This window comes from Macrobrachium rosenbergii, chromosome 1 (genome assembly GCF_040412425.1).
Source record: "Macrobrachium rosenbergii isolate ZJJX-2024 chromosome 1, ASM4041242v1, whole genome shotgun sequence".
Classification (NCBI taxonomy): Eukaryota; Metazoa; Arthropoda; class Malacostraca; order Decapoda; family Palaemonidae; genus Macrobrachium; species Macrobrachium rosenbergii.
The window spans coordinates 38,885,533-38,903,708 of record NC_089741.1 but is presented as its reverse complement, the minus strand read 5'-3'; the positions used below and the strand labels follow the sequence as shown (position 1 = coordinate 38,903,708).

Sequence of the window (18,176 nt, the reverse complement as noted above, 5' to 3'; positions counted from 1 at the left end):
TTCCTCATTTCAACCAACAGGTCAACCAAGTGACGGGCCTATGGGTATCAGTGTTGCCCTCACTCCATCCACAACTTCAGCGCCCTTATCAAAAACAATTATTACAAATGCTTCCTTCAGGACCAAGAAACTACCAGGTAGGTGATTCATTGTTCTGATTTAGTTGTGTGATTTAAGATAAAAGTATTAGGGTAGTTTTGGGAGAGAGAAATTTTGCCTTTTTGCTGTGTGCGATTTGAACAAATGTAGCATAAATTTTTGTACTCTGTAAGGAAATTTATGTGCAGTGTCCATCAATACAAACCATGTGAATGTAGTGTCATTAAATATAAACTATGGAAATTTATGAGTTCCTAAAGTTAGTTAATTACTGTGAAGTTGCGTAACAGAAGAGAAGAGCTTATTTAAGTACTAGAGAATGAACATAGTAGTCATTATGAAAGAGTAAGAGAAAAAGAAGGGAAGTTATGTAAATGCAGACATAAACCTAAGCAAGCATTATAGGGTGAAGAAGAAGTTGTATCGGATTGAATTAAATGCAAATGGAAAGGCTCATGAGAAAATGGTACTTAGAGTAAAATATTGAAGAGCAGAAGTGCTGTCCAAAGGGAATACAGTCCTGTATTGATTGATTGACTATTTTGTTGAGTTGTTGAAAATGGAGGATAATGGGGGTGAGATGTTAATGTCAAAAGAGTGGAAAGGTTTTGTGAACATCTGAGGGACTAGTAGAAATGAATGATAGAGATGTGAGGACGAAAGTTGTTAGGTTTAAGAATGGACAGGTACCCAGACTGGATGCATTTATGTGTTCATTGCTAAGATACTGCATTATAGTGGTGAATGATGTCACTGAATAACTGAACAAGGTTTGTAGAGTACATTATGTCTAGGAGAGTGGTGTTCCAAAGGATTTGGTGGGGGAAGTAGTAATTGTTTCATTATATACAAGAAGGTGGTGTAGCTTACTAAGAATTGTAGGGTATAACACTATTTAATACCTTGGGAAGATGGGCGAGGGTTACACTGATTAGCCTTCTTTGTAGGTATAAGAATAATTGTAAAATAATGCCTGTCAGTTTCTGTTTTCCTTGTTATTCATAATAACTATTGTTGAAAACGCTGAAACTTGAAAAACATCGTAGAGTAGAGGTATTACTGTATATATATATATATATATATATATATATATATATATATATATATATATATATATATTATATAAATAAATAAAAATCCATTATATATTGTGCCCATAATGATTGTCAATCATATGCACATATAAGTAATGGTTTTTTAAGAAAATTATATATATATATATAATGTTTTTTATTTATATATTTATTTGCTTGTATAAATTTTGTTTTAATTTTCTTTATTTTTCAATAATGCCCACTGAATATTTTATTGCTGTTCAATATAAAAGAATGACTTCATTTTAAAACTCTTTATGGATCAGTACGTAATTCTCTTCATGCCACTTTTGTACAAAGTTAAATTGTTTTCAAACACATAAGTCTTGTGTCCTTTTTTTACTTTATGTTTGTTTCATTGTAAGTCTTCATATATTTTTATGCATTTTCTGTACGTTAATCATTCTACTTTAGCAGTGTTTATTTAAATGAATTTTTATGCATTTTCTGTACGTTAATAATTCTACTTTAGCAGTATTTATTTAAATGAATTTTTATGCATTTTCTGTACGTTAATAATTCTACTTTAGCAGTATTTATTTAAATGAGGCTAATTTATTAAATAGGTACATTTTATGCTTTTTTCTGTGACTGGTACTAATCTAGTTAGCGAACATATGCAAATGATCCTTTTAGTGAACGTATGCACTGTCTCCTCACTGTTTGGTTTGAAACATTGTCATTCCAATCCATAAAGAAATGTACTGTGGTTAAACAGACATCGTTAAGGCGAGTGAATGTGACTCAGAGCCTCCCGTTAAAAGAAATAAGACAGTAGCGTTTGTGACTTGCAAAAATAAGCATGGTTGAGTGAATTGTTGAGATTTGAACTTTTTTTGTGACTAACATTACAAGTGTAGGCGTTAAGGTAATTTTTTCTTCGTATTACTGTCATTTCTTTTTCTTCTTCTTTTGAGAATTTGAATTACTTACAGGGTTTGTTCATTCTTTCCACTTCTGTGCAAATATTACAATGCACCCGTGTAAAATTATGGTCAGCATAATTTATGGGCATGAGTACGAGTGTTTGTGTTTTGCGAGTAACCTTAAAATCCTTAAAACACACAATTGCACACACACAAAGAAGTCAGGGCTTCAGCAGTGTCATTGCCCATAAATTGTATTACAGAAAGTTTGAGTCATGTAAACTATAGTTCCAGAGTTTGATTTTGAGAATTTTATAAATGAAACTAAATTGTTGTATAGAAGCACTTTATTGAAACTGCATTTGTTTATTGAAAGTAACAGACAGGCAGGGTCTCTGATAAGTTATTTGAGTTAGATTTTAGCTTTCAGACACATAGAAATAAAATTGACAGTACTTTTAAGCTGAAAAGTAATGGTTTCCATCATAAAACTTTGAGTAGAGAGCAGATAAGAATTTGTAATTATTGACTCTAGGAGATATTTCCATGGCAGAATTGGAAAAGTGAAAGTATAACAGTTGCTTTTTTATTTGATAAATGAAACAAAATTTAAGATCTCAAGGTTTTAGTATGCAAATGGAAGAGATATGTCATCATTATTTTTGCAATAATTTTGACTCATCTTGAATATTCATTGCAGTGAGTAAGTAGGTATTATTTTTGCATGAGACTTTAACCATCAGGGGATTGGTAATTCCTCTGTCAAGTAGTTGAGAAATAATTACCTCAGATAGGTGTCAAGGATCATTTCAGTAATCATTCAAAGAACAAAGTCTGCGAAAGAAGTTTTTATTTGGGTTCTTCGTTGTCAGGTAACAATGACAAGAGTACTGTAGTGTCATTCAAATAGATTTCAATCCATGAACAGCCTGTTGTCTAGAGTAGTTCAGAGGTGTGAAGAAATTCATGTTTTTACTGTCTTAAATTTGGAGATTTAGTTTTAACCTGTAGGAGCCCCAATAAGTGAAAAAGTATCTATACTTGAAAGTCAAGGGGTACGGAATGCTGGATATACGCAGCAGCTTAACCAAGGTGTATTTCTTACCTCTTTCTGTCTGTCTAGTGTGAATATAGTGTAGTATTTTGGTTTTTATTCTTTATGTTAAAACTATATTCCAAACATTCATTTCGTGTTTAACTTTTTTGCCATACTTTTGAATTTCTGGTTCTGTATTTTGTTTCATGTGTTAAGTAGATTATAAAATTTTCTTCCTTTTTTTTATTTTGCAAATTTTTGTCAGGTTTGATTTGACTGTTTTGTAATGTCGTCTACCTGATTAACTGTGCTTGAGATATACTTTGCTCTAGTTTTGAAAGAGTTAGTGGAAGGATTGAAATGCTTTCCATTTCAGGAGTGTTGAAGTGGAGTGGCATAACCATCAAATGTTCATTGGTTCCTCATCTTGTTCACATTTTGTTTTATCGTGCTAGAACGAGAGCATGTTTCTCAAGGACCTTTGAGAGAAATGTTTCCCTTATTACTATTTTCCATTTTCATTTTGGTTATAAACCCTAGGTTACTCTGTTTTTTTTTTTATTATAGATTCAGCATCCTCAAGATAGCAGTATGCGAAACAAATGTAGTTTAGTATAGTTTGCCACAGAAGCCATTATCATCATTATTACTTTTATATCAGCTTGGATGTGAACAAAGTTCTGTTCACTCTCTTATGCCTTGTGCACTCCCATAGGGTCCTTATATTATGGGTCAGGTTGAGAATATAGGCAAGTGAATCAGAAGTAAGTTTTTAGTATTGTTATAAGAAATTATTTTTCTGTAGTTTGCAGCCTTTAAGATAAAGATAATTTGCTTTTGTGTCAATTTTTTTGGACTTTTTCATTAAAAGAGAATTTCACTTTTATCAGCAATGACAAAAGAGTTGAACTTTTTTTTTTTATGTTTAAACTTTCGCATATCCAATTCTTAGTTAACTGTGATATTGTTAAGCTCTTTTTTTTATAAGCAAACTATTTCTAGGGAGGTGATGTTTTGCTGTGGTGTAAAGTTCTAGAAAATTCATGTTACAGTACTCTGATATATGTTTCATGTAGAAATGTATATTCTTTATGATTTGGACTTTGCAGACTTGTATAGTTACATGTGTAAATATGCAGAAGAAAGTTATAGTAGCTGAGAATTTATTTTTTGCTTCTGATTTTGATATTCTGTAAAAGGGAAATATAAATCCTTCTTTTGAAAAAGAAGTGAACTTTTGCAAGAGAATGTGAGGAGATGATTATACGTAATTGTATCACCAGTAATAATGATTTTGGATTTCTTGACATTTAACTCTCAAAAATCTCTTACTAAACACTCCACTTTTTTTTTTTTTACTGTTTATATAATTAAATTGGCATCATTCATTTATTTTTCTGTAAACTGTGCCACAAACCAATAAGAATAATTTGAATACTCTTTCAGCACAGAATATCTCAAGCACAAACTTGGTAAAGTTTGAAGTCAAGAGTTTGGAAATATAAAGTCCACCTTTATTCTACATAAATTGGTTATGTTTTTAGATAAATCAGTTATCCCATAATTGAGAAGTGCTTGCATTTTAATTGTTTTGACTGTTAGATTGAGTTGATCTTATGAGTCATTCTTTTGTGAGGGATCATCTAGCATTTTTGTGGTCCAGTTTTCCAATATCCTTTTTGAAGTCCCACATTCTCAAGCAGTCTTTACAAATCTTTTGTAGTAGAGTAACGATCCACATTTTGAAAGATAGTAAATGCCAGATTCTTTGCATTCCGAGTCGATGTTGAATCAGGCCATTTGACATGATCTCTTCATATTTCTAGAGGGAAATTGGTGTGGTGGAGTGACCAGGTTGAATCCTCTCGTACAAATGTGCTCAAGCATCTAGACATGATCCTCAAAGTGGTGCATTGTCCCTCCCACATTAACAGAAGTATAGTCTTTGTCCCATCCATTCCACCCTTCTGAACTTAAGTGCCTTTACTAGGGACTGTCCATTGTGAATTGTCAGCATATTGCCCTTCAGTGAAAATTGCGTTTGGTAGAAGGTAGGCAGAGACTTCCAAAAACTACCTTTGCATGGTTACATCCTTTGTCTTGTCATGTCATTGCTCTTTGATGATTGAATCAGTGGTCATTTTATAGATTACTCCTGTCTACATAGACGAGAAATAAAGAGATGGCTCCATCTCTGTGGAGTTTCTTGTCCGTTCACAAAGCTAAGTTGTGTTTGTGCTTGGAAATATAAATAAGAAATGTGATCATGAGATCTCATTGCCCCCTTTAAATAAATAACAATAGCAGCAGCTTCTGAGCATTTCAGTTGTACACAAGCTGTAGTAGACTTAAGCACATGTTTCTCATAGCCATTAGCTTGTTCGTTGAAGATTCTTGGGTTCTGGCAATAGGTATTTTGTCATTGCCCCTCTTCTGTCAAGGCTGAAATTCTTTGTTTTGTACCTTTTTTTGTGTAAATTACAATTCCATTGCCAGAATAAAGAAATAGTGTTAGATCAGTGTATTTATAATGGATTGTATTTAAAAAAATTTTTTTTTACCTTGTGTGCTATTGTGATATATACAAATCTTTACTCTGGTCATTTTATGCATTTTATTGTCTATTATTACTGTTGTTGTCTTAAGGGTTGTACTGTACATGCTGAGACAAGCTTATTTATATATAAGTGACAAGCAGATTAAGGCACTTGTTCCAGTCTGTATAATCGTTCCTGGTCATCTCCACCACCACCTCCAAACCCCCTGTATATGACCTCAGAGTAGTGGATGCAAAGGTTTATACTAAACATTAGTCATATTATTAGATACACGGCTTTGTGTCGTCTTGTGCACAGCATGAGGAATTGTGCAATTAGAGGAACTTTAGTGTTCAGATTGTTTTTTTTTACAGTTTGTAGTGACTTAGAAACAAAGGCATTTTATTTCTTATGAGAAGTATGCTGTGTGTTAGACCAAGAATAGTCAAGTGTCTGATAAAATGATGTGTAACAACAAGGCTTTATATGTAACATTAGCCTAGATGATACAGTACTTCTCATAGCTTTCATATTTTAATAACATTTTGATCATTAATATTTATGTTGCACGTTCATTGCATGCGGCATGGTAGATGATCTGTTAGAGTATACTGGGGATGAGGAGGACCCATTTACCTTGGAGCGGTATCAGGATATATGGCGTGACGCAGCACTGCAGCAAATGCAGGTGTCGACACAAAGCCACACTCAGTCGTCTGGTTCGACCACACCTCCAGCTGGTCCCTCCGTCTCCCGGCTTACTCCTCAGATGGGGATAAATGCACTGAAGATGATACCGGAGTCCAAGATCTTTAAGAATTTAGAGTCCAGGAGAAACGAGGACTCAAGTTCTAGGTCGTTCACCTTGAAGCAAGAAACTGGATCTCAGTCACCCAAAGTCCATCTCTTGGACCTCCACATTGGTCGCAAGCATAAGCGCACTCCGTCTGGAGGGCTTGCTGTTAGTGATCTCCAGCCCACAAAACCAAGTGAATCTCCCAACCTGTCACCCAGGCAAAGCAGGGAGGGATCACAGTCACCAAAGGGTATTTTACATGACTTGCACTTATCTCGAAAACACAAACGAACCCCGTCAAGTGGGCAGGGCGGCTTCGATGCGTACCATGGCAAGCCCACTGACTCTCCTAATCTTTCATTTAGACCGGCAAATGCTAAAGTTGAGGTCACATCTCAGCCTTCGGTCCCTAAAGGGCATTTCATTGATATGCATTTGAGTCGCAAACACAAGAGGACAGCTTCGAGTGGGCAGCCCTCACCAGACGTTAACCCAGGTAAAGTTGAAGTTTCCAACATGTCGACAGAAACGTCACCAAGAGACCACTCACCCACATCAGACAAGAAATTGATAGTATTCTTAAAATCATATAATCCATTTGCTGCATTGCAAAACTTATCACCCAATCAGGGGCATAAACCTCGAATTCAGCAAAATATGACTATGGATGATGATTGCTCTTTGGACAGATCAAGGCCATCATCTCCCTCTCATAGCGTGGATGTTAAATATCCAGGTCATGTGAGGCATACTTCAGAAACAGGAAGGAGGTTCAGTGCTCTCCAACACCAGTCAGCGCCATCAACGCCAAGCAAAACTCTCCATCGTTACTCTACAGACTTGTCTGGACGTCCTGTCAGGCCAAGGAGCATAATTGTTGATGGGCAAATGACAGAGGAAGGCTACTGGGATATTTAAAGGTGCCATGCAATACCTTCTAATTTAAGGATGTAGTATCATGTCCTCCTCCATAGTTTTTGCTAAGTGTACCCAAAAAGTTCATGATTAAACTTGGGTGTTAAGATTACATAATAGTATTGTAAACCTACGATAATGCCAGTGGGATGATGGGGCTGTGAAGCATTTATTACCACTTCTTCTTGAAAGATTCACATGCACCAAATCTTGACTCAAGTGTGCTCTTTGACTCCTCTGTTTGGGAGAGGAAAACTTTGCCTTTTTTGATGTAAGCTTTAAGGATGTTAACAGCCTCATGCTTTTTCTCTACCATGCAGTATCTAGAAGTGACTGTTAACATTTTAGAATTCCTTCTAGCGTAAGTAAATGTTCTATAACTGTTTGTGATATTTAAGGAGGGTCACAGGAACACACACAAGTGCTTGATATTATAGCCTGTGTGTGTACCATTAATTTACAGTGCCATTATACTCTTGGTGCTGTAAAAATTGTAGTGAGAGGGACACCAAGTCAAAGTGAAAGAATAACAGACCATCGACTGGAGATTCTCAGCATAAATTCAACTTTGCCAGTGCACTTGCTACAGTTACTCTCTTGCATTTATTGAATTACAATTAAGCAAAAAAGTTGCGGATAATAACTTCAGAGGAACCAATCTCTAGTCTCTTGGAGTCAAGTTGAGCAAAGGTAACTCTGCCAACAAGTGGAATATGAGGAAATGATGGTGGAAGAGTATTAAAGGTTTTGCTCTTCTGGAGGGACCAAGCTGAAGGTGTGACTAAACGTTAAAACCCGTAGTAAGTGGTTTCGTTCACTTGCTGATAGGTTAGTAATTTTGAAGTTAATGTCATTTTGTCTAGTAGTGTGCATGGCTTGTTGTCTGTTCTCTTTATGCTTAGTTATATCTTATGATAATTTGCTGCCCTACAGCTAGTTTAATGGTACCGAGAAAGGGTGCATGTTTTTAAGTTTGTTGGTTATGATGTAAACCCAGACATCTTACATAGTTTTAGCAGTAAGCCATGTCAATTCTCCTACTGGGTGTCAAAGATGATTTAGTAGATTGTACTATATTTTGACAGGCCAGACATCTGGTCACGGGTCAGTTGTGTTGGTTCACTGTTTTTGTAGGCTTCATTTTACTAGAGTCATTTTTTGACCCAGTAGGATGTTGATTTGAACATGAAGTACACATTACGACTCTACTGTTGGATGACTTAGTTATACATTACAGTACTTATCAATGTGCAAGATAACCTATAATGTGTATGACAGAAGCTGTCACTATGCTTCGCAGGGAAGTACAGTATTTGAATGTTTATAAAGAAACACTCTCTTTGTTGAATGTTGAAGCACTGTTATTATGTTGATCACCACTGTCAGACTGTATTGTATAATACAGTATACCATTTGTTCATCGGACAGTTTGAATTTGACCCATCGAGCACGTACCAGTAAGATTAGTTACATGCAGTATATATTTTTTATTTTGGACAATAAAGCCCAAGGGATATTAAGTGTGTGCTTATTGAGATAGACACTGAATAAGTTACCTGGATTTAGTTTGAATAGTCAAAGCAACATTAGTACCTTTTTCAGGCTTTGTTGTTCGTAGTTTGAACAAGAGTAAGTGTATATATAGCCACGTATACTTTATATACATCTACTACTTCTTGGATATACTTCTACGTTCCTTTTTTTATTTGGCCATGGCCCGCCTTGTCTCCTTCATTGGTACATCAGTTTTGTCCATATCATCCCATACTGTATTTATTTTAATCAAATAGTAATTGTAGTGTTAACTTTATTTTTAGTTGAAAATTGCTGCACAAGATACTTTACATTTATATATACTGTAAATTCCTGAGTCTAGGGTTGATACAAGTCTCTTGAATATCATTAATCCATATTGAAAACATTGCAAGTAATGCATCCGCATGATTAGTAGTTTTCAGTATTTTGGTCTTGCTGTTTGTCTATATTTGATGCAGGCTAAAGCCTAATGTTTTGTCAGCAGAGTTCATATATATTTTGTCAAGAGATTCAGATAAGTCCCAACTGTAAATTAGGAATTGGAAAGTTCATGCATCATTTTTTGTGCAGAGTGCTTGTTTTATATTATTACACCGGTGAACCGCAGGGATTACTGTGTGTTATTGTAATGGTGTTTCGTGAATCATGTACTGCATTATGTCTCTTATAGGTGAGTTTCTCATGACTAGGAAGAGTTTTATCAGGGCACTAAACTTAATTTTGTTAACCACTCCTATCTTGAGCTCTTCGCCATGAAAGGGTTTAGGAAATAACTTTTTGCAGCTGTGAGAGGCTGGATTCAAAAAGTTTCAGTTGTTAGTGTTTTTAATTGGTATGAGAATCACCTGCATGAACATTAACATTCGACTCATTCAGGACAAGTAAAGTCTTGTTGACTGATGTATGGATATGATTTAATATTTTGCTGTTAAGTCTCAGTTGAAATAAAATTAATCTCTAGTGTACAGTAAACAAGCAGTTTCTTTAGGTTCCAATTTGGAGTAAAGTATTCAAGGACATTCCTTCGATTTTTAGATAAAATTTGTTTCCTCAAAATAAAATATTGGTTGTGATACCTGTTCATGATGTAGGCTGGTACAAACCTTGGACTCAGGAAATGTTGGATTGTATTCTTCCAATCTGTGGAGTATTACTTTCTCCCACCTTTTTATTTGTTTTGACCTCTGGCATAATCATAATGGATTTAAAAATCACAATCTTTTCACAGATGATATTCCCATTCAGCAGACGGAGGATGGGAAACCGCTCAATTCTATTTCAGAAGAAGGGGATGGTGATGAAAAAATTTCGAACAAGCCCATTCGAACTCCGCAAGGCTCAGGTAGAGACAAGGAGAAGGAGAGAGACAGAGACAGAGAGGGCAAAGAGAAAAAATTTGTGACTCCAAACATTCCAATACCCAATTTAGGGAAGAGAAAAGAGAAGAGCAAAAACGGTGACAAAAAGGACGGTGAGAAAAAGGGCAGTGAAAAGAAAGAGAAACACAAGCACGACAAGGAGAAAGACAAAGAGAACCGCAACGGAACCAGTAGTAACCGTAACAGTGCTGTGATGAACAGTGACTCCGACGGCAACGACGTCACCATCATCACGAGCCAGCAGCAGCAGTCGCAGCAGCAGCAGTTTGAAATGAAAGCCATACTCAAGTCTCCGAGACATTTCGAGACGAACACGTCTGCGGAAGACATCACACCGCCAGTCAGTGAGGGAGAAGACTTTAAGCGAGAAGAGGAAGTCCTCGATCACGTGGTGCATCCAATCAGAAGTCCATTAGAAGTAAACGGTGGGCAAAATCTAATCACAAAAATGTAGGTCACTGCTAGAGGGTGAATAGGGTTTACACTATAGAACAAAGGGGTTTCAAGGGAAATGTATATTGGCATATGCATTTATTGTTGACGGATAGATTTAGGTGAATGTTGAGATTTTATTCCATAAAGTCCATAGGTTTCTAAGAGTCCTAGTAGTTTTGAGTTGAATGTTTTAGCTTATTTTACTTCAAGACCTTAGTTTTTTTTTGTTTTTGTTTATGAGAGTTTTACGTATTCAAAATTTGTTCGTGCTGATAGTACATGCTGCGGAATTTCAGTCTGCCAGATATGAACACTTGATTTTATTGTTTCCTCTTTGATTCTTTTTCTAAATACTGTGCCAGTATGCTTCTTATATGGGATGGTGTGCTGGAGTGAAGTGATTTGTTGTTTATCATTGTTTTCTTATATATGCTGATTGCTGAAGTGACTTAAGCTTAAAAGCTGCCAAGCAGTACGATGTAATCATTTCATTGAAGCTTTGCCTGCCTGATTTGCACTCGTTTACAGTATGAGTATGTCTTCAGCGTGTGGAATTCTTTTGTATACAAATATTCCGTTTGATTGTTTAGGTGCTGAGTGTATAATAATGAACTGTTGGTGATGATTATTCTATGTACCATACTCAAAAATGATAATTACAACTCAAAAAAATTAGTTTAGTACGTCTAGTGCCCCCGTAAACCTAAGAAACATCTATTTTCTTCATTGCTGTTAAAGTTACTTTTGTTACTTAAGTGGTCCTTGTGTGTCCTTGGGAATTCGTACTTCAGGTATGCAAAGGAACTCTTGACACTGCCGTTTCTTTTGCGAAAAGTTGGTTTTTGCGTCTGTTGTCATTTGTCTCTTGCTTTCAGCTTTCACCTTTTTCTTGCTTATTTTACAGGCAGTGAACAATTTGGGTACTGGTAGCATCTGCGGTATTTGTTACCTATCGCCACCCATTTTAATTAAGAGTAGAGGCTGAGCCATTTCATTGTAGTTGCTGCGTGTGAAGAGTTATTTCTGAGTCTAATAACATTAGCAGTCTCTTATTTTAGCAGAAATGTTTTGCTGCAGATTCAAGGACGTGATTAAGCAGCTTTTACCTTCATTTTTATTTCCATTCTCATTACCTCTGCCCTGTGATTCATTTTGAACAGAAAAAGAGATAACTTGTACAATAACTTCTTGTATTTTAGTATGCATAAATGGCTCCTTAGCTGTTATGATATAGCTTTTATAATTGCAGTATTTAAAAATATGTTTGCTGGCATATCTGTACAATACCGTAAATAAGTAACTCATAATTTTCCTTGTTAATATAGGCTACGAAGGTAATAGTTACAAGCCTTCTTCATGGAAGATCCTAAGATACATATCAGTGACCTTTTACGCTCTCTTTGATAAATATTTTCTTTGGAGTTGAATAACATGAAATATATTTTCAGTGCACAATTAAGCTCTCACACAAGTTTATGTTCCTGATGGTGTGTAAAGCTAACTGCCATTATAAAAGTGAATTTTGATATTGAATTAAGCAAATGTGCCTCTAGACTCTTCCCTTACCCTGGTGTGGAAATCAAATTATTTGCGATGAATCTTACCCACTGTGAAAGATAGCTTGTATGTACATGTCTCCGCACCAGCTGGCAAGGAGTTATAACCTATCTTTAACAGTGGGTAAGCATCCAAGTAATAAATTTTATTATGAAAATTTATATTTTTTTTATATGGACAGGCACATATTCCATTTTTATAACATAATCTTCGTAGGCTACCCCTGTAAGTATGTACTACTTTTGTTTTAGTTAAAGTTTTTAACAGATAATCCAATGCTCCGGATTTCTCTTGATTATTTTCTGTCTAGTATTTTGCCTGGAGCTTAGTAAGAATGAAAACTAAACTTTCCAGGTTATCTGTTAAGAAAATGGTCCAAATTAAACCAAACTTTGCTGTGGGTCCAAATAGTAGAATTTTTCTTACAAAACTAGATCTCCAGTATAGCTACAAGTCAGTTTGACATCAGTTCACTTTTACACATGGACGCTCAGGAATGTATACTTTGGAGTTTATTGTGTGCATTTGACTGTTGGCGTGATTGAATCTTTTGTTTTTCTTCTTTAAGTAGATTTAAGTAAGCGTTTTGCACCTTATTTATGTATATTCACCAGATCGTTTGTGTATCAGCAGTTTTTTCCAACCATATTAAGAAATCTAAAAAAAAAAGAATAACAGTGTGGAAGCTTTTGCTTTGCAAATATGGAATTTTGATACGGGGTACTAATGTTTTTGATTCGTACAGAATTCCGTTGGAGTTTGTCGCTGTCTTCAGTAATCTTATTTCATGTTCACTCTTTAGTGTTATTGCTATTACCATGCCTCTTCAAAAGAGTGATTGTAAAATTTAGGAAAAATTGGTGTCTTGAAGTTTTTGTTTCCCAGTGTTATCAGGACTTCAAAGAGTCTCTTACCAGTGAAATGGGCAAAATAGTGGCAAGCAGTATACTAGTGTTTGTACCTTACAAAGCTCAAGTCCCATGTTATTACAGGATTAGTTCAGGTTGTTTCTTCCAGCCTAACTATCAAACTTCTCTCAGTTATCTTGCTACAATAATTTTCACTCTTCACTCAAAAACGAATCATCATCTTTGCCAGCTATGTGAGAGTATAGATAAGTGACTCGTCTGATTCAGCAACGAGAGTTGTCCTAAAAACGAAGTTCTTTTGAAAGATAACTTCTGTTGAGCAATCTGGAAGTTAGATTCAACAAGGTGACTTGTGAAAGAGAAAATATTTATCTTGCCTCTCAGGGCTGGTTGCTCCTGTTGCCAGTGCATTGAATCCTCTCATGGTGTGTTGTTACACAGGCTGTATTTGTAAAGGTTTTTATTTGTATTCAATTTTTTTGCTTGTAAGCAGTGTTATGCATTTACTAATTTAAGCTTTGCTTGAGACTTGGCTACTGAATATAAACAAGTGAAAATTAGTGCGTTATTTTTGAGGTGGAAATTCAATCCAGAATTGTTTTTGTTAGTTCACTGCAATTCAGGTGTTTTGAGTTGTAAATTTTTTTCATTTATTACCATTGGTAGAAGTATTCCAATGTGTCTTTAAGAAGGGTACCTTGATGTAGTTGGTACTCTTTAAGATGGGATAAGTTATACGCCTGTTTAGAAACTGAATTGTATAGTTTGTAGAATACAGTATTACAAGATTTATTTTCTGAAATATATAATTAATTTGTGGTAACTGTATTCTTGTTGCAGGCTTTGTACATTTTGGTGTAATCTGTATCGTAAATTGGTGTCTTTTCATTGAAGGTCACTTGTTCTAAGGAATACAGTTGTAATATTTTGTACTCTTATGTTACGTTTTATTTATAGGGTATCATTTCGTAAAGTGAACTCCATTCTTTAAATGCTTTTACCACCACTGCCTTTTGATAAACTTTTTTTTATACAAACCTCATTCATTTCATAAATTTATTTCAACTTTTTGTACCAATAGGTGGAATGGTACAATATGTCTTTATTTTGTAGATGTTGAGAATTATACTGCAATGGATCCAGTGATCTGACTATGTTCTTATTTTAACTAATGAACTGAAAAATACTTTTTCTATAGTCATTTGTTAGATGAAAGTGATAATTATTATAACTGTGCAGTTTTTTATGCAATTATAAGTGGAGTAGTAAAATGCCAGAAATATTTCATTCAGTGGGAAAGGTTCAGTCTTTTGGTACAGATCTAGATTTCTCTTTTTTTTTTTTGGAGCCGACAGTAAATATCTACAGTCAGTATCATAAAAGCTGCTATCCTGCTTCTGATTGGCTTATTGGCTGAGGTATTTAAGATTTAACCACTGTAATTCATAGCACTTGATTAGTAGATTGCCTGGTTTTCTGAATTTCATGAATAACTGAAGGGAAAGGTAGTCCTTGCTACTTCAGTAAAATTTCACATCTGAACCTATTGGTTAATATCAACAAGGAGAAGTGGCACTCCCCACAATCTGTGTACTGTAATTAATTTTTTGTTTTCCTTCAGTTTTGGTGTGTAACGTTCATCCCATACGTCGAAAGATCCAAATTTTATGTGCCCAGATTTGCAGAAAGCTCGACTAAGTATAGAGTATCTGATAGATTAACATAAAGTTGTCCCACTCATATGCATAATGACCCTGTGATTGGGAAATTATGAACAGATTACAGAGTTATTATCTGTTAATGTAGTCTGATGCTTTGAGTCCACCTTTTGGTTTTTTAGGATTGTAACAATAACGTATTTTCTCAAGTTCTATGACGACAGTTGGAAAGAAATATTTATTGAATTGTACTGGGTTCTGTCTTTCCTTTTAAGATGATTAAATGTACTAGCCTTTTGAAATCTCCTTTATAACAAACATTTACTCTCCTGTATATAATTTAGACGTTTCTGTGGTTTCTGCTAAACTTTGAATAATTTCCGAGTTTTTTTTTACAAGGAAAATGAAAACAAGAACCATATAGATTGTAAATTTCGTCTAGAACAGGTTCTTCTTAAAACTGATTCATCATATCATGGGTTTACTACATATTAATTATTGCATGTGTCTACATTTGTGTGTTCATATCATGTACATAAACATTTGAAAAATGTTTTTACTAATTAGGTTTCTCTTCGGTTTGAGTTGATCATCATTTCCTTGGAGATGGATGGTTGCTTTCACTATTTCGTCTCTGATAGTCACAAGGGTTACATTTTTTAGTCAGGGTCATATCACTGATGTAAGTTTTTATTGTGTAATTAATTTATAATCTTCACATTTATATTGAAGAAATTTGTTTACGAAGTTTAATGAGATGTATGACCTCTGTACATAACTTATTATGTATATACTGAAAGCCTCACTTATCTGTGTTGAAGTCTTCCAGGTCCAAGTTGTAAAAGATTTGTTTAGATAATGTATGAAGGGAAGAGTGAAGGGTTTTGAAATAGGTTGAGTGTTGTGGAATTCTGGTGTTATGTATGTTCATGTTTTATCACATCATTTCATCATGTTTAGCGCAGATATTAAATCTCTCTTCCATCTTGCTAGATGTCGCTGAATGTTTCACAAGGTTTAACGGGTGCCTTGATTACGGGATAATTTAGGTTGGATCGCTCCTGACCCCTTCTCATCACCCACAGCTGGATTTTACCCATGTTGGCCTCATGAATAATGTTGAGCTTTTGGACTGGAGAAAGGGTCAATACCTCAAAATTGTTTCAGTGCATTGAATACCTGAGATTTTTTTATGAGAAAGTAAGTAATTTTGGGTTTCCAAATCACTTGCATTGCAGTATTTTTATATGACAGAGCAGAGAGCAGATATCAGTCAGAAACAACACCTGTTTCGTTGAGTGCATAATCTTAGAGCACTAATATACATGGAACAATTTCACTTTGAATAACAATGAAATGCAATAGCTTAAAATGAGGCTGTTACAGTGAAATGCAATAGCTTAAAATGAGGCTGTTAAGAATTTATGATGTTTTTATATCAGTCAGATACTGTATGCATACTGTATGCCTTAGGTGATCTGTTCACACTTTGACAGGCTCTTAAGCAAAGTCAACCAGTTTTGGCCACCATAATTGCCAGAGCAGTTTTTTGTGAACAAGTGCCCAGTATGTCTCCACTTTCAACTGGAGTTCACACCTGCGTTATTGAAGAGAATAATGTTTGGGAATAATGTAAAGCAGATGAAAGAGGAGAAGATAGAAGTACATGTATACAGTATAGTATGATGGTTAAATGTCTTGCAGGAAAATAACATTTAGTATCCGAAGTTGTCATTTACACTATTTTGTGGGTTCCTGTGAGTGACTGAAATTTACATGGCAGTGTGTGGATTGTTAAAATATGAATGTTACACATTCTATTAAGTTCATTAATTACTCCTATATTGAAATAAGCATATAACAATGGCTGTGGTTTGCAGGGAAATTTTTCTCTGGGTTAAGAAAGTATTTCCTGGGTCGTGGTATGCTTTTATGATGCAGAAATGTACCATACCTTTCTTAAGAATTTTTATTGTACATTTTTATCTCATATAGACACATTTTGAAGAATTACAGAAACATCTAATGCAGAAACACAAATTTAAATCACTTTCTGTTGCCTTCAAATACAATTTTCATTTGGTTAGGTGTAAGTGCTGTGAAGTAAGATGGGATGAGGAAGTGAAATAGAAAAGTTAACGATGCTTTCACCAGTAGAGTTTTATGTTTGAAGGTTTCTATGATATACAGGGAGCTTAGTTCTGTTTAATCATATCTTTTCCTGGATTTTAAGTCATATTTTTATTTGCTTGAGGATTTTCTACAGACTAATGCTTTTATGTAGCAGTAACTGCTTGTCGGGACAATTTTTATTCTTAGTTATTTTTATAATATTCCAGAATGTTGGTGGAATTAAAGTGGAGGTTGAGCTTTGCAAAGTAGGTTGTACGGAAAGTAGTAGATTTGTGGTTGGTTGTACTGGAAAATCACTGTAGTTAAAATTGCTTAGCTTCATAAGTATTTGCATCTCATCTGAGAAAGATACTGCCATATTTCTGTTGAGTGATAAATTTTCTCTGGGCGTATACAGGTAATCAACACTGGTGCGTGTACTAGTGAATTTACAACATTTTGTGCAGTGAAATTTTAACCTATCAGACCAGCCCTAAAACTGTGTGATAGTGTTGTTTACTAATTAAGTGACAAATTATTTCCAAACTATTCAGTGACAGGTATATTATGGCGACTTAGGCTTGTCACTATCGGAATTAGGCAAAACCTCTGGTAGTAATTATTTACGATTTCTTTAAGGAAAGTATGAATTTCATACATTTGGTGAAGACATTTCATTTGAACACCTGTCTGAAGTCTGTAGTCATTGACTGGATATTGAATTGGTACTGAAAAAATTTTATGCCAGATTTAAGATGAGGACTGTAGCCATTACAATTTGATTTGGCTCCTTTACTTTTTTTTCAAACACAATAACTGCCAACTTTGATCCAAATCCAGAAGGTTTTTCCCATTCCCTTGCGTTCAAATCTCTGAAGGTCAGTGTGCTCTTAAGATGTCAGATGATGAAATTCTCTTTTGCATTTGTGTTTTCCTGTATTATTTTGGCTATCTTTCCTCTCGTACAATTCACTCGTGGCTCATGTTTTACGCAATTATTTTAACCTTACTCTTTTTTAAGGTGTGCCTGTCATTGTTGTCTAAATTTAAAAAATATATTTCAAATTTTGAATCCTGATCTTTGGCCAAATTTTTTCGGGCTCCTCATTTTCTCTGTTCTGTCAAGGAATTTTGAAAAGCTGTGACTCGTTTCACAGTAATCCAGTCTTGAAATCTTTAAGTTAAAGTCAAGTATGTACTGTAGTTTTGTGTTCTGGTTTCCAAAAACGTAATAAGGGCCCTTTGCACATTCTGGTGCAACGTTCCTTCTGTTCGAATTCTCTTCAT

The 18,176-nt window shown here is 35.0% G+C and overlaps 1 protein-coding gene across 11 annotated transcripts in view; it reads left to right on the top strand.

The window, feature by feature from the left end:
* LOC136854954 (hyccin-like) overlaps nt 1-15,072 on the top strand; it is a 35,884-nt gene extending 20,812 nt beyond the window's left edge. For all 11 annotated transcript variants that reach the window (XM_067132275.1, XM_067131860.1, XM_067132026.1 and 8 more), the window contains 2 exons: nt 21-137; nt 10,108-15,072. In XM_067132275.1, the coding sequence (XP_066988376.1) occupies nt 21-137; nt 10,108-10,712 (722 nt within the window). In that variant the 3' untranslated portion in view covers nt 10,713-15,072. The remainder of the gene's footprint in view (nt 1-20; nt 138-10,107) is intronic.
* Nucleotides 15,073-18,176: the final 3,104 nt, after the last annotated feature.